At 37.5% G+C, this 16,051-nt stretch overlaps 1 protein-coding gene across 6 annotated transcripts in view; it reads left to right on the top strand.

Moving 5' to 3' along the window:
- C7H15orf41 (chromosome 7 C15orf41 homolog) overlaps positions 1 to 16,051 on the top strand; it is a 243,501-nt gene that overhangs the window by 110,198 nt on the left and 117,252 nt on the right. For all 6 annotated transcript variants that reach the window (XR_002523018.2, XM_017960507.2, XM_031668855.1 and 3 more), the window contains 2 exons: positions 120 to 169; positions 5,343 to 5,410. Coding sequence is in view for 5 of the 6 variants with exons in the window: in XM_017960507.2 (XP_017815996.1) it covers positions 120 to 169; positions 5,343 to 5,410 (118 nt within the window). In the remaining variant the exon portion in view is untranslated. The remainder of the gene's footprint in view (positions 1 to 119; positions 170 to 5,342; positions 5,411 to 16,051) is intronic.

The following is a 16,051-nucleotide window of genomic DNA, read 5'->3' as shown; positions in this document are numbered from 1 at the left end:
AGCTTTCCTTTTTGGGGGGTGGTGGGGGGAGAAAAGTAATTACTGCTTTTAGGATACTGTTTACTGTGATAGTTTTTGTAGTTGCCCCACCCCAGACCCCTTTTCTTATTTGCCTGCAGTGCATTGTGAACGACTGCTGTTATGGACCACTGGTGGACTGCATCAAGCAGTATCCTTTCCCATAAAATTTTAGGTGCGCAATTGACGAGCTTAGACTCAGTGGAGATGTGTCTAGCTTTAACCTGACATAAAGTTCTGCTTCACAAAACACGTTTCATACTCTTCTATTTTACATTCAATCAACTGGAGGGTCACTACAGACCATTCTTTTCTACAGCTTAAGAAATACCAGATAGACCACAGGAAGATGTCAGTTCAGCAGTTACACATTCACATGCTTATTTCAAACTGCTTGGTTTTCAATGAGTTTAAAGGTACAGAGTCATTAGGCAGGTAACATAATGTCTTGGAATGTATCTACCCATCCCAGGAAATATTTTTTTAAAAATATAACAAATTTCCATTTAAAATGAGCCAAATTTTGTTGAATTTACTGGAATAAATTCAGAGCCTGGAGTTAAAGGAGGCTGTGATTAAAATGCTTCCAGAGACATCACATTTTAAAGGCAACAGACTCTTATTGCTTAAATGCTGATTACAATCTGAGCCGGCATTTGGATTCCTAATAAACATTTTTAGAGAAATCAAGTTAATTTTTCCTCCTGGAATAAATTTAAGGTTGTGAAAACAGAAGTCTAGTCACTTTTCATTAAAGACATTAAGATTACTAAAGAGTTAATGTTCACTTTTTAAAACAAGATTGGGCAGACAGTAACTACATATAGTAGGACATTATTAATCAATAAATTTAGTAGTACTGTGGCAACAGTAAGGTTTTTGATAATCCTTTATCAGATTTACTTTTATAATAATTTACTACTTAAATGGTAAATAATAAGTAATTTTTATGAGAATAATTTCTATCTGAGTCCATGAATTTCACCCCTCTTAATAATATAAACATGTCCCTCCGGGAATGGATTTTGTTAGCATGGATGGCACTGTGATGAATTGTGACTCAGTAATTACTAGTCAGGAGGCTTTTTGTTGGAAACTCCTGCTAGTCAAATTGTGTACATGTATGTGTTTATATCCCACCTTCTTTCACAACGGCTTAGAATCAGTAACATTTTTAACAAGAAAATCATGCCTTTATAAGTAATCTTTGCTAAATAGCCTTTTAACAGAGCCCTCTTACAAGAATATTCAGTATTGAAGATATAACCCTTTATGTATTTATCTTCCAAGTCTGTTTCTCTGGCCTAGCTTAAGTTAGTAAAAACACAGCATTATCCCAAGCTCACCTTTTTATTAAACCAAGGTGAAACTGTACTTCTATATTCAGTATAAAATTAATGATAGTGTTAGAAATTGTAGGAGTGCCAATCTCATGTTGCTACATTGATAAAGTTTAGCACATTCATATAACAACTAACACCATCTCAGAGTATCTGGGGTTGAATTACATGTTAATTTTAAAGCACATAAAATAGTTAAAAATCAATTTAAAGTTAAGGTTTTAAAAGCATAATGTCTTTTGAAGGATTGCATATTGATTTTAAATATAACTATCTAATTATGTATGCATGGACTAAAGTATGAAGTCAACTGCTTTGTAAATGCCAGGAGGCTATTTTTCAGTAATAGTTGAGATGCTTACGGGAAACTAGATTGCTGTATTGCTGGCGAAGAAAATGGCTTGTGAGGTTATTTACAAGTTTTGCCCATGGTCACTGCCATACATCAATAATAGGTATTATTATAGACAAAGTCTAAGTGTTTTTGCTTATAGAGCATTATAAATTCTGTTTGGAGTATTTTCCTTACATTTTTGCCATCATTCACTTTCCTTTTTTGGCTGTGTTACTGCCAGTAGAATTTAATGTAGTACATGATTTCAATTGATGAAGATAGTGACATATGTCTATAAATTACATTCACTGACTAGGTTATAATTTTTGCAGTTTCATTATGTCTGTTGCCAGAAAACTACAGATTTTATAAGTTTTATTTTCTAGACTTTGCATTTTATATATGTTTATATCAAGCAAAGCATAATTAAGAAACATATCTTTCCAAAATTTCAAATTGGTGATTGCTTTTATCATGCAAAATAAAACAGGCTGGAAAGTTTACAGAGAAACTGATTCTGTCTTTGCATTGAAGTAGTAGCAGTTTCATATAATGTATAAATACACTTGCATAGATGTTTCCTAGACTGATCAGCAATAATTACTTTATTTCACACCGAATAAAAATGATTGTTTTTCCATGTGAGTAAATGTGCTGTTTGTTTTTCTGATAATTTGGTAATATTTACATTGCTTATTCTCAGTAAATTACATCATGTTGTGAGAAAGAAAGCACACATTCGGTAAATAAGATAGGTGCTAAACCTTCTTAGTACATTATGAAAATGTTATATTTGTGTAAGTAGAATAAAATAAATTGGTCATTTACTAGTAAGACATCACAGAAAGCACAGTTAGCAAAGAGTATATACATCATCATTGTGCTTTCTCTCTCTCTTTTTTTTTTTTTTTTTGGTATCTACTGTATTTTTTCCTATGCAGCCATGCCCACCTACACCTTTCCCACCACAGCTTATACTCACCAAGGAAAAAATGTGAGAAATCAGCCACCTCAACTTTCCAAAGTGTGACTCCAGGACACAGCTATTAGACAGAAGCATAAACTGTGAAGCAAGGAAAGATAATGATGCAGGAAGCTTCAAATGCTGTGGGTTTCATTTCTGTACCATCAGAAACCTCAGTTTCATGATTCAACATTTTAGATGTAAATAATTTACAACAATAAAAATGAGAGCACATTTGTGTGGAATAGAAGTAAATAATTTAGTTCTAAAATGTGGGATGTCCCTAGTAATGAGAGACCATTGAGAGTTATTCATCAAATGTCTTCAATGGACTCTGAAAATTTGTGAAATTTTGTGGTTTAAAAATGTGTTTCTTTATTTTGTTTCTCTTTAGAAATTGCAAAAGCAGAGCCATGTGCCTTGGAGGGCAGGGGACAACTGGAGGAAAAGGCAATAATGATGATTTAGGGCATGTTTTGCTGGAACATATTTGGCCACATCTCTTGGATTCTAAGATTTAAATAGTATTCACCTGTATATTTTGGTAAAATGCAAGATAATTCTCTAGGGTTTTTTTTTTTTTTTTTACAAACAACATAGAAGTTTTATTTAAGTTAAACTCGATCAGAATCAGCTTCTCTGGTAAGCCAAGGAGTGATGTGACCAGGTTGATGATATCAGTGAAAAGGACAATGAAGGTAATGATTCACATAATTATTACCAAATGCAAACGCTTTTGAGTCAGTTGAAATACTAGACTAGGATTACACTCCTTTTCAGACTTTGGGCAATCTCATCTGTTTGGAAAATACACAGCACTTCCATATTCTACTCCTGATTTCATAATTTACCAGCCATGGGACCTTCAGCAAATTCCCCAGCCTCCCTGAACCTTACTTTCCTTAATTGTAAAAATGTGACTAATAGGCTGGGTGCGGTGACTCACACCTGTGATCTCAGCACTTTGGAAGGCTGAGATGGGCAGATCACTTGAAGTTAGGAGTTTGAGACCATCCTGGCCTACATGGTGAAACTCCTTCTCTACTGAAAACACAAAAATTAGCCAGGTATGGTGGCAGGCACCTGTAATTCCAGCTACTCAGGAGGCTGAGGCCGAAGAACTGCGTGAACCCAGGAGGCAGAGGTTGCAGTAAGTCGAGATATGCCACTGCCCTCCAGCCTGGGCAAGACCAAGAGTCCATCTCAAAAAAAAAAAAAGAAAAAAGAGGGACTAATATTAGTATCTATTTGTGTGGCTATTGTAAGATGGTATCCCAAAGTATTTAGCACAGAGACTTCATGTATGATATTTAAGAAATATTAGCTATTGTCAATTATTATTACCTAATTTTAATACTTTTGAGAAGCTATATGGAGGTCATAAACATAGACTTGGTAGAGATCTTGTTGTTATCTTCTTTGCCACTCATTAACTGTATGCCCTGTGCACGTACCTTCTGACCCTTGGTTTCCTCATCTATAAAATAATTATTATAATTATGAGGATAAAATAACATACTAAAAGCACTTAACATAGTGTCTACCACATAGTAAGCACTGAAAAAATATACATTCATATGTGTATCTATTTAGATGCATATACATGCATATATATACACACATAAGAAAAAGACTCTTGAAATAGCCTCTGTACCCACACCCTAATCCACAACTCTTTACCAAGATGTCTTTCCTGCAGATTACATATATTCTTAACAAATCACTTGTTTGGCTTGCAAGTCGCAACAGTCGACTGGAAGTGAAACAAAGAAGTTTCTAAATGTTGGCCTGATGACAAATGTGAATTCACAGATTTCCAGAACTCTCTAAGACTAGGAATTCTTCTAGGGCAAAGGCTGCCTAGTATTCTTTATGGTACCTATTAAGTGCTTAATAAATGTATGCTAAATTGAGTTGAGGGATTTTAATTTAAAAATTTTTTTTAGAATTTTTTTTTTAAGAGCCTTACCCAACTGGCCTCAAGTGATCCTTCCACCTCAGCCTCCAGGGTGGCTGGGGTTATAGGCGCAAGCCACCTTGCCCAGCTGAATTGAAAGATTTTTAACACAGATTAAAGTACATTTAAAATGTCTCTCCTTCTTTTCAAAATACAAAGTACACATGCATTTACAAATCTTTGTTTGCCAGTGTATATAGAAAAATTATAGAAAAAGCTGGACACAGTGGCTCATGTCTGTAATCCCAGCACTTTGGGAGGCCGAGGTGGGAGAATCACTTGAGCCTAGGAGTTTGAGACCAGCCTGAGCAACATAGTGTGATTCCATCTCTTAAAAAAAAAAAAAAAAATTACCCAGGCATGGTGGGTGGTACACCCCTGTAGTCCCTGCTACTCGGGAGGCTGAGGTGGCAGGATCGCTTGAGCCCAGGAGTTCAAGGTTATAGTGAGCTATGATTGTGCCAGTGCTCTCCAACCTGAGCAACAGAGCAAGACCCTCTCTCTATTTAAAAAAAAAAAGTTTTAAAAAATTGTAGAAAAATTCGATCAAATTATATAAATGAGGGAATGTGTGTAGAGATGTCATTCCTCAAAGATGTGGACTAAGGGTGAAAATGGCTGCTCAAACTACCTCAATGCTTCATTTCGTCTCAAAGTATAGACCTGGTATTAGCATTTTCCTGCTGGTATAATTCTGCCTGTGTTACCCCCTTAACTGAAACTTCCCAGTGCCATTGGTCATGAGCATGAAGTCCTGCTGAGAGACTTACTTCTAGAGAAAAACTTGTCCTTCCTCGGTAAGTATTATTCACATCTTCTGTAGCTTGTGTTGTCTCCATGAGTGCTTAAATATATATTTTAAAAATCTTCCACTAAAGGAAGGGTGAATGATGATTGATGCTCTGCATATTATCTTTTATTGATTTGGAACTGAGCAGGAACTCAGTTACCTAATCTCCTATATATACAGCACATGCACAAGCTTGCAATTAATATTTTATAGAATAAGTGGCTGAAAAAATGCTTTAATATCTGTTGCAGTATTACTTTTGGTGTCATGAGATATTAACCATAATCTAGGCCTTATGAGAAAAAGAAACAAAAGAAATATTGTCTATAAAATGTTTTATATATTAAAAAGAACAGTTAGAAAGATTCATGTTGGGTATATTTGTCTCATATATGGAACTCGGTAGTACTTTTACTTGAAAGCAAAATATTAAGCCTTTATTATTTCATGCCAAACGTTCATTGACATCATGAATTTATTATGATTTTTTTAAAATCCCACATGTATTCATGTGTTTGTGTATTACAGATTATTATTTCTTTCAACATCTCTTAAGCATTAGAAATTAAGCCTCAGGCTGGGCACAGTGGCTCACGCCTGTAATCCCAGCACTTTGGGAGGCTGAGGCGGGCGGATCACGAGGTCAGGAGATTGAGACCATCCCGGCTAACACGGTGAAACCCCATCTCTACTAAAAATACAAAAAAAAATTAGCCGGGCGTGGTAGCGGGCACCTGTAGTTGCAGCTACTCGGGAGGTTGAGGCAGGAGAATGGTGTGAACCCAGGAGGCAGAGCTTGCAGTGAACTGAGATCTCGACCACTGCACTCCAACCCGGGCGGCAAAGCGAGACTCCGTCAAAAAAAAAAAAAAAAGACATTAAGCCTCAAACGACTATACATATAATAAGTGATCACAGAAACTGTAAAGCACTCTACAATGAATTAATTTCTCTTCTCCACTTTTAATGTAATTTGTAAAGGTTACATACAAGTCATTTTATTATTAAACATCTATTTTATATAGATATTGAAGAGTCTGCATAATGTTTGTTTTAGGACATACACAAAAAATAGAACAATATTAGATTACATAAGTTTTGTTCTAAAATGGACAAAGAATTGGCCAAGGAAAACCAAATGTGGAGAAATGTCAAGTAAGGAAGAGATGTTTAATAAAGTCCTACAAAGTATCTATTCCAAATCTTAATGTTTGATATTTTTATTAATAAACTGTAGAATAAAATTGAATGTATTATAAGATTGTTTTAATTTGAAGCTTGGAGATATCATAAATATTCCCTAGTTAGGGTTAAATAAAGTTGATCAATTAGGCAGGTGTTCTCAAGTCACTAAATTAAATCTCAGTACGTTGAAGCAGCAAGATTTTTCATATGGGGGCAGTTGAATTGTTCAGCCTATGGAAAGAGGGTAATTTGGAAGAAATCACCTTTTAAAAGTCTAATCAAAAGGAAAATATGTAACAGTTCAGAACCAGTTGGAATGTGTGGCCTATGATGCACTATGAGATATGTTTTGGAACCAGGTAGTTCTGATAGTATTATGAAATATCTGATCACATTGATTACTCAGATAGGGGCCAATATGTCATGGCCACATCTATTTTCTGTTTTGTTTTGTTTTAAGCCACCAAGTAAGCAGCAGCATTGTCAGAGCTGCTTAGCACCACTCTCTGGGTGCCATCAGCCTACGGACAGTCAGGCCTTCAGCCCTATTTTTTTGTTTGGCCTAACTTTTCTCTGCTTCCTTCTTGAGAACTAGCCAATCCCAGCTGGGAAAAAAAGAAGCAAAGATTGTAGATGTGGGCTAAACTTAGTCCTAGTCCTCAACTTACTTGAACTTGAATGTGTTAGATTGGATTCACCATGGCTGACGAAAGCAGTGTAAAAATGTGGTCCGGGGGTCATCTCTACTTGCAAACAAGTACAGAAAGGGGACTTGAAATTGAAATTGAAATTGATGGGTCTCATCTGTTCCTCTGTGCTGTAGAATCTGGATAATTATTTTATGGAAGCATACTCAAATCGGGTATTTAATTGATCTTTAAAAATAAATGAGATAGGCCGGGCGTGGTGGCTCAAGCCTGTAATCCCAGCACTTTGAGAGGCTGAGACGGGCGGATCACAAGGTCAGGAGATCCAGACCATCCTGGCTAACCCGGTGAAACCCCGTCTCTACTAAAAAATACAAAAAACTAGCCGGGCGAGGTGGCGGGTGTCTGTAGTCCCAGCTACTCTGGAGGCTGAGGCAGGAGAATGGCGTCAACCCGGGAGGCGGAGCTTGCAGTGAGCTGAGATCCGGCCACTGTACTCCAGCGTGGGCGACAGAGCGAGACTCCATCTCAAAATAAATAAATGAATAAATAAATAAATAAATAAATAAATAAATAAATGAGATATAGGAAGTTGATGCAACCTGAGCCCTGTTTTAAAGCATTTCCTCATCAACATACAAAGAAGTTAATTCTTCGTATTTTTAATGTAGCACTGGATTAACATATGTTTGTGGTTGAAAAATGAAGATTGAAAGCTTTGTATGAAATACTATTATGAGGCTGTTGTCCTTTTACCTTATAAATACCCCTTCACAGAGATTAATTAGATTTAAAGCGTTGTGCCAGGTAAATTTAGATAGATCATTTTAAAGCCAACTATGGAAAAAGTATTGGTAAATAAGTAGACCACTAATCTTATTCTTTCTTGTTTACATGTGTACACCTTGAATTTTGTTGCAGAGACATTGCAAATATGTTTAATTTATTTTGATCCTTTGCTAAGCAGAAGTAAAATATCTCTCTCTCTCTCTCTCTCTGTTGGCTTCTAATTTGGACTATATTTGAAAGACAAATATTCTCATCTTTTAATATAAGATAATTCGTATATTTAAGAATTATGACTTTCCTGAAAATATTTTACCCCATTCTAAATTTTCCACACATTGTGCTCTATATTTGTTTTATAAAATGCATATTTTATCTTTCCTCTTACCAATTGAAGGGAAAAATAAAAGTAAATCACTATTTCTTTCTTAAATTTCCTTGGTTCATAACTGCATCCTGAGCAGTTGTTATGGCACAAGATCTAGCCAGGCACTATAGGAAAGAAAAACAGAAGTGTTCTTATCATTGAAGATTTGAATGTACTGATATGAGTTCATCCTATCTTTTAAACTTATCCTATTTGTACTTCCACACATAAGTATATTGTATTAAGGCAGGTCAAAGTTAAATAAATGACTTCAGCTTCTCCAACTAAAAAATGTTTTTCATGCACATATTTACTCATTTATTCTACAAATAAGTTACTAAGTTGGATACTGTTTTAGACACTGGATAAGTCAGATGAAGTGTCTGCTTTAATGGGGTTATGGTCCAGTAGGGAGACAAACTACAAATGAACACCGATAATTTCTAGCAGTTTCTGAGAGTCCATGTAATTCTTCCCTTCATTATTTATTCATTCTTTTCAATTAACTTTTGTTGTGTTCTCTGCATGCCAGGAACTACACTAGTTAGTATGAAATGATTGATTATAAGCACTCTGTGCCCCCAGTGCTCATAGCCAAGCACCGTATTGCATGCGTGATCCAATGAGATTGCAGTTTTCTCTCTGATCCAGTGAGAATCCAGTGAGAATGCATCTCACTTAGTAGGTGCTCACATGATTGTCTCGATAATGAGAATAAAAACTCAAGGCTGTTAGGCTACTTTCATTAAACTTTTCAAAGAAAGATACAAATTATACTCAATATAAGTCACTGTCCTCTATGAATGAAGAAAATGCTGCTGCCTCATGAGCTGCTTTTTCCTGAAATAGTGATGGAATTTTACTTATTGATTTGTTCTTTGTCACCAGGACCTTCCTGCCACAGTGTATATCTAGGATGGCCAGTTGAGCTCATAAGGTTGGCTCTATTGCCAGTAGCTAACTACTCCTTTAAGTCTGCTGTGGGCAGACACCATTAAGAATTTTAAAGAAACAAACTTTTTTTTTTTTTTTTAAAGTTGATGCAAACATGGAGTCTTCTGGGAAAACTGAAGATAAGTTTTAAGTTTCAGTACATGTCAGCAATTCTTTCCAAGGATAATTAATTTAGAATTAATATTTGTTGGCCCTATCTCAGTACTTTGGGAGGCTGAGGCAGGAGGATCACATGAGGCCAGGATTCAAGACCAGCCTGGGCAACATAGGGAGATCTTGTCTCTACACAAAATTGTTTAAAAAAATTAACTGGGATGGTGGTAGGCACCTGTAGTCCCAGCTACTTGGGAGGCCAAAGTGGGAGGATCGATGAAGCCCAGGAGTTCAGGATTACAGTGAACTGTGGTCATTCCACTGCACTCTAGCTTGGGTGACAGAGTGAGACCCTGTCTCTAACTAAGATAGACAGATGATAGATAGATAGATAGATAGATAGATAGATAGATAGATAGATAGATAGATATCAGCATTTAAAGTCTCAAAAGACATGTTCAACTTGCTGCCCCTTCCTCTGCTTAGCTGCACAAAAAACTCCTCAACTTTAAATTGAACCATAAGCATTGTGAACATCCCATTACCTCTGCTAAGGGTTCAGTCTATGCCATATAGACGAAGCAGAAAATGTATTTCATCTACTGGTAGAGAAGTGTTGATTTGTATCTCTCAAGTGATTATTGAGACCATATTTTGCTGTTATACCCTCTATTTTTTTTTTCCTTTTTGTTCAGTTTTGGTTTGGTTCTGGTTTTTTTTTTTTTTTTTTTTTTTTTTTAAGAGCTTTGGACAAAAAGACAGGAAAGGAACAGAAAATAGTGACAATGCGAAGGCAACAAGACAGTTTGCCCTGTTAGGTAAAATATGAAAGAGCTCATACCAAAGACTGAAGATAAACCATCCGTCTTTTCTGAGTTGGCATATCTCCAGGTTGGAGGGACTTTCATTAGTGACGGCCACAGCCACCGGCTGGTGCACATTCTTGTTAAGTTTGGCCTAATAATGATGGTTCTGGAGATACTTTATTCTTTCCAGTGAATGTTTCTGTTAGTAGACGCTAACAATTATTTTGAGTGACACCTGAGAGGCATTTGCTATGCCCCTGCCTCACCCTCACCCCTATGTTTGGACGAACCAGCAAATTTTACAGGGGTGCTTGTGTAGCATTCATGTATTACTCTGTGGGACTCTGAGACAGTATAATCTGTAAAGCCAAATAGGCTTAGTGAAGGATGTCCCTTGCCGTAAGAAATTAGGATCTTTGTTTCTAAGAGTTCATCTGCCCCTGCTGCTTTATTCCTCACCGGAAGCAACAGTACTGTGCTGGGGAGGTGATTATGATGTGACAAACAGGGGATTATGACTTCAGGTGAAGGATAGGCAGCAGGAGCAGGTGAGATTTAGAATACCAAGACTGTGTGTATTTGCAGATGTCAGTGGCAGAGAGTAAGAGACCAGAAATGAAACATACAATTATGTAGGCTGAAGGGAATGGAGATGGTTGGGTATTTCGTAAGGAATCCACCATTTACATTCCTGTCTATCAGAAGGTTAAAAATATGATGCCGTTTTTAGAGTAACAGGAACATGAAATTGAGGGTGGGGGGTGGGAAATTTGGGCTCTGTTCTCCCCTTTCTGAAGAGATTGTCATGATGAGAGACTTACTTTCTTACTCATCTTATTGAATGTGCTCGTGCACACTTCTCCCTGGGACTGAGAAAAGGACCTTAAACACATATGCTGCTGGAAGATGAAATGCTTTCTGGGTGTTTGTTTTCTTAATGGCTGAGTTTGAGATTCAGCTCCCTGGAACTTTGAAGAAAGGTTGTTGTGACCACTTATGATGGGGTGCTCCCTGCTCCTGGCCTCCCTCACCACAGCCACTTACGATGGGGTGCTCCCTGCTCCTGGCCTCCCTCACCACAGCCACTTACAATGGTGTGCTCCCTGCTCCCGGCCCCCCTCACCACTGCCACTTACGATGGAGTGCTCCCTGCTCCTGGCCCTCCTTCACCACAGCCACTTACGATGGAGTGCTCCCTGCTCCTGGCCCTCCTTCACCACAGCCACTTACGATGGGGTGCGCCCTGCTCCCGGCCCCCCTCACCACTGCTCTTGGTGGTTAGCTCATGTCCAGGGATCATCGGCCTTTGGGTCGCTAATGATGTATTGGAACTATTTTGGTTGTAAGTGGCAGAAATCCAATCAAACTAGATTATATACACAAAAAAAGGAGAATTTATTGGCTTAAATATACACCGGAGAACTCCAAAGGAGAGATTTGCTTCTGCTGTGTCTCTTAATAGAATCCAGAAGGCAAAACAATATCATTAATATCTTTTGTCCTTTTTGGGTTCTGCTCTTTTCTGTGTTGGCTTCATTTTCAGGTCACAAGGTCACAAAGATGATTGCTGGTGATTGCTAATTTGTTTAATCCTTAGAGTTTGTAACCCCAGAGCAAAGTTGGTGATTCTCCTTTGCCACATAACAAATTTCAGAAAGGGACAGGTGCAGTGGCTCACACCTGTAATCCCAGCACTTTGGGAGGCTGAGGTGGGAGGATTGCTTGAGCCCAGAAGTTTGAGACCAGCCAGGGCAACATAGCAAGACTACCCCCCACCCCTGCCCACTCTACAAAAAATAAAAATCAGCCAGGTGTGGTGGTTCACACCTGCTGTTCCAGCTACTGGGGAGGCTGAGATGGGAGGATTGGAAACTGGGAGATCGAGGCTGCAGTGAGCCATGATGGCACCTCTGCACTCCAGCCTAGACAATAGAGTGACACCCTGTCTCAAATATGTGTGTGTGTGTATGTGTATGTGTGTATATATATGTGTGTGTGTGTATGTATATATGTGTGTATATATATGGTGTGTGTGTGTGTATATATATATCAGAAAGGGGTCTGATCAGCTAGTCTGCGTCCAGCCCTGCGGCAGTGATTTGGGATCACATTACTGCCCGCTCATGAGAATCGCATTGTGACAGTAGGGTAGCAATGCCAGACAGGATGACATACAGGACAGCAAAATCAAAAATCTCCCTCTCCCTGCAGATAATTAATTACAGGCTAGGGTTTTACTCACCATAACCAAAGGCATTGGGGGTCAAACCCGTTACTGTGATTGCTGAATTGACTCCTTTGGTCCTGTGCATGTGTCACTCACTCACACTCACCCATGTGCACATCTGTCTGTGTAGGAGATCCTTTTTGTGTCTCAGAACTGCTAGTATGCCTCTCTCCATTGAGATTGGTTCGGCGACACATGGAGCTGGCCCAGCAAGAGGGTCTAACATCAGTGACTACAGCTAAGAAGAACCAGGACAGACAAAAGCTAACATTCAACCTTTCCTCTGAATCTTGGAATTGGAAAGGGCTCTAGTGACTGTCCACTCCACTTGTTTTGATTAAACAAATTGTCCTTCGGCCTTGCATCACAGCTGCTACCCTCCCAACAACCTGTCCTGTGTCTTTTTATTCTACCATGTTGATTTGTCCCTTCGTCTACAACGAAAAGGATTTAGCATGATCTGGCATAAAATATAGAAGAGTTTTACTTTATTTGCTCATATTCGTGTCCTCTGCCGCTCCACAGCTACCAGTTGCCTACCTAGCCTCTCCACACTGTCCCAGCTTCTTGACCTCCCATTTGTTTCCTATCTTTAAGGCACTTCAATTTTCACTAGTATTATCCCCTAAAGACATAAGCAAAGGACAAGGTCAGAGCAGTCAGTTGTATTCCTTATTAGTGGCTTTGATAAGAGGCTTTGGGGAAAGAGGTTGAAACTAACAGCTATAATGAAGTTTTGGGTTCTCTAAAGATTTCATTTATCTGTGCTATTGGTCTCCCCATTAAATGCATGTCTATTCTGTGTACCTTTGCACACGGTTTGCATAACATGTAATATCTGTTACTGAAACCTTGCAAACTTCTTAAATTGTATAGAAAAGGCTGTGAAACTTACTCTTAGGGAACATAAAAATATAGAGAACAAAGATCATAACTCCAAATATTGAGTTATACAGAGTTGTGAAAAAAAAAATAACACAGTAAAACAAAGTTAGTTACTAGAGTAGAAAAGATATAGTTTTAATATGTATTGATATATGTCTTTTTTGCCCTCCCTCAATTTAGTAAAGATGCACTAGGTGTTAAGAATATTATTCTTATCATACAGTGTATTTTAATCTAGCATTTTAGAAAACGTTTTATAAATTCGTAGATAAAAGTCCTGTCAGAATGTGACTTTTCATTTTCAGATGTTGTGAACCAGAATTCTGCATGATTTTTTTGGAAATGACTATACTTTTAAAATGTAAAACTTTTAATAAAACAAAACAAACTTAAAGCCCTTAAACCTTTTCTTGGTAGTCCTCATGCCCCCCTGTGATTCTTAAGTATACATTAACTAGTTTCAGATGTGTTTTGTTCGCTGACTCAAAATCAGCCCTTTATTTTAAGAAAAGAAATTGTGTAATTAGTACTTAATTGCTTTGGATATTTTTGGTATTTAGAGAAGAGGGTAATTCAAAGGCCAGAGAAATTAAACCTTCAGAATGTTCTTTATGCATGTGTAATTTCTTTTTAAAAAATGCCCTCTAAAGACAGGTCTGACAACCTCAAAATAAATGAAGACCTGGGTTGTTTTTGAAAATTAACATCATCTTTGGATGTGGTTTTATTGAGTTATTTAAGATAAATTGGAGAGAGGACCATTGAAGTGCTAGAAAACAAGATACTGTCTAGTTCATCTCCTTTTCAGGCAGGTGTTGTCTAAATAGCTCACAGATGGCAGTCTTCCTTTCTTACATTTCAGGATCTTCCAAGACAGAAATAAATCTTTCCCCACCTTAAAAATATTACATTTGATCAAATTTAAATATCTGCATAATTAGGAATGGTATGTTGTCTGCTGAGACCAACTGCAACTTGGTTGACATGGGCACTTACCCTGTATCTGCAGTGATTTGAGAGGTCTTGGTCTTGTTTGCTCATTTAACTTCTCTCTAGGCCAGTTGTATTGTGTGTAAATTGAAATGTTGGACTAGTAATCTCTACAATTTTACTAGTTCAGAAATGTTTCGGAGGCACCCGTTATCTAAAAATCTGTGTTTTGTGAATCTGAAGGTTAACAGGTCTGCTTTTAAATGATAATATTCCCATATTAATTTTGATAATGAACACTTGAACTGTAACATTAATGAACTTAATGGTTATGAAATATATTGGGTTTTTAAATATATACCTTAAACCAGAAGACCCTTACTTTGTATCTAGTACAGTCACTAAGACATATATGCAGGATTTGAAGATTGGTTTGATATTGATTCTCAACCATTTGGGGAAGTCATACTAAAAGTACTGTTTCATATTATTGCCATAACCTTTTTTTCATTCTAACTAATATTATTTTTACTTTGTTCTTAATCTTTATCACTTTTTTCTTGAAGAAAACATCTTATATTACTGTTGAAGAAACAGTTTATATTACTTAAACATCTAGTTTCCACTTAGAAAATTCAAAGAATCATAAGTAACTACTTGGCTCAAATATATGCTGTTTTATAAGAGCCTGCATGAAATGTGTGATTCTCAAGGAAAACATAAATTGTAAAACTGAGTATAAAAGATACATATATCTCTCTCTCTCTCAACAGATCAATAGCCAAAGAAAAAAGAGTTGCCCACCCAACAATGGCACCAGCCACAGATTGGGTTTTGTGGGGGAATTCTACTAAAATAAGAAGGAGTGGATAGGTCCAGTGTTACTTAAAATACTTGAGGCCAGGCATGGTGGCTCACGCCTGTAATCCCACCACTTTGGGAGGCCGAGGCAGGCAGATTATTTGAGGTCAGGAATTTAAGACCAGCTTGGCCAACATGGAGGAACCTCATCTCTACTGAAAATACCACAATTAGCCAGGCATAGTAGCATGCACCTGTAATCCCAGCTACTTGGAAGGCTGAGGCAGAAGAATCACTTGAACCTAGGAGACGAAGGTTGCAGTGAGCCAAGATTGTGCCACTGTACTCCGGCATAAGCGACAGAGCAAGACTTCATCTCAAAAACAAAAAAAAACAAAACAAAAAAAACTTGACGTCAAAGAAAAATTTCCCCATCAGTATTAAGGAAAGAGATGCTGTCTTTTTTACACAATTGAGATGAACCTCAGATGAACATGTAGCACAGACAGTTGGGACCCAGGAAGAAAGATAACAGTGAGAGTTATCCAATAAAACCTTGAACTTGGAGCCTAGTTGGTGCCTTTGTGCCTCGTTGATATGTAGGGAATTAAATTAAGAAAGGAAATTATTGTCTATCCAGATAGGATTTGTAAAGACATGGATACTGGTAAACATGCACTTGTATTTTACTCATTCATCTTTTGGGGGCATTAAGTGTCCTGGGGCCTAGAACAGATGAACAAAGCCACCTGTTTCAAAATGCTGCTTCCTACCCTGGTACCATCATTTTGTCTGAACTTTGCCAAGTTGTTACCTCGTCCTTTCTTAGATTTAGGATGAAGGAAGCAAGCCAAAGGTTGAAACAGAGGAGCTACGGCAGTGAGAGTTTAGTAAATAAATTAAAGGAAGAAGATGCCCAATACATAGTATTTTAGATGTTTGGGATAACCTCTTTACTATTTAAAAA

The sequence above is a fragment of the Papio anubis genome, chromosome 7 (genome assembly GCF_008728515.1).
Source record: "Papio anubis isolate 15944 chromosome 7, Panubis1.0, whole genome shotgun sequence".
NCBI classification, from domain to species: Eukaryota; Metazoa; Chordata; class Mammalia; order Primates; family Cercopithecidae; genus Papio; species Papio anubis.
Note: the sequence above shows the minus strand (reverse complement) of the source record. Positions and strands in the feature narration are given on the sequence as shown.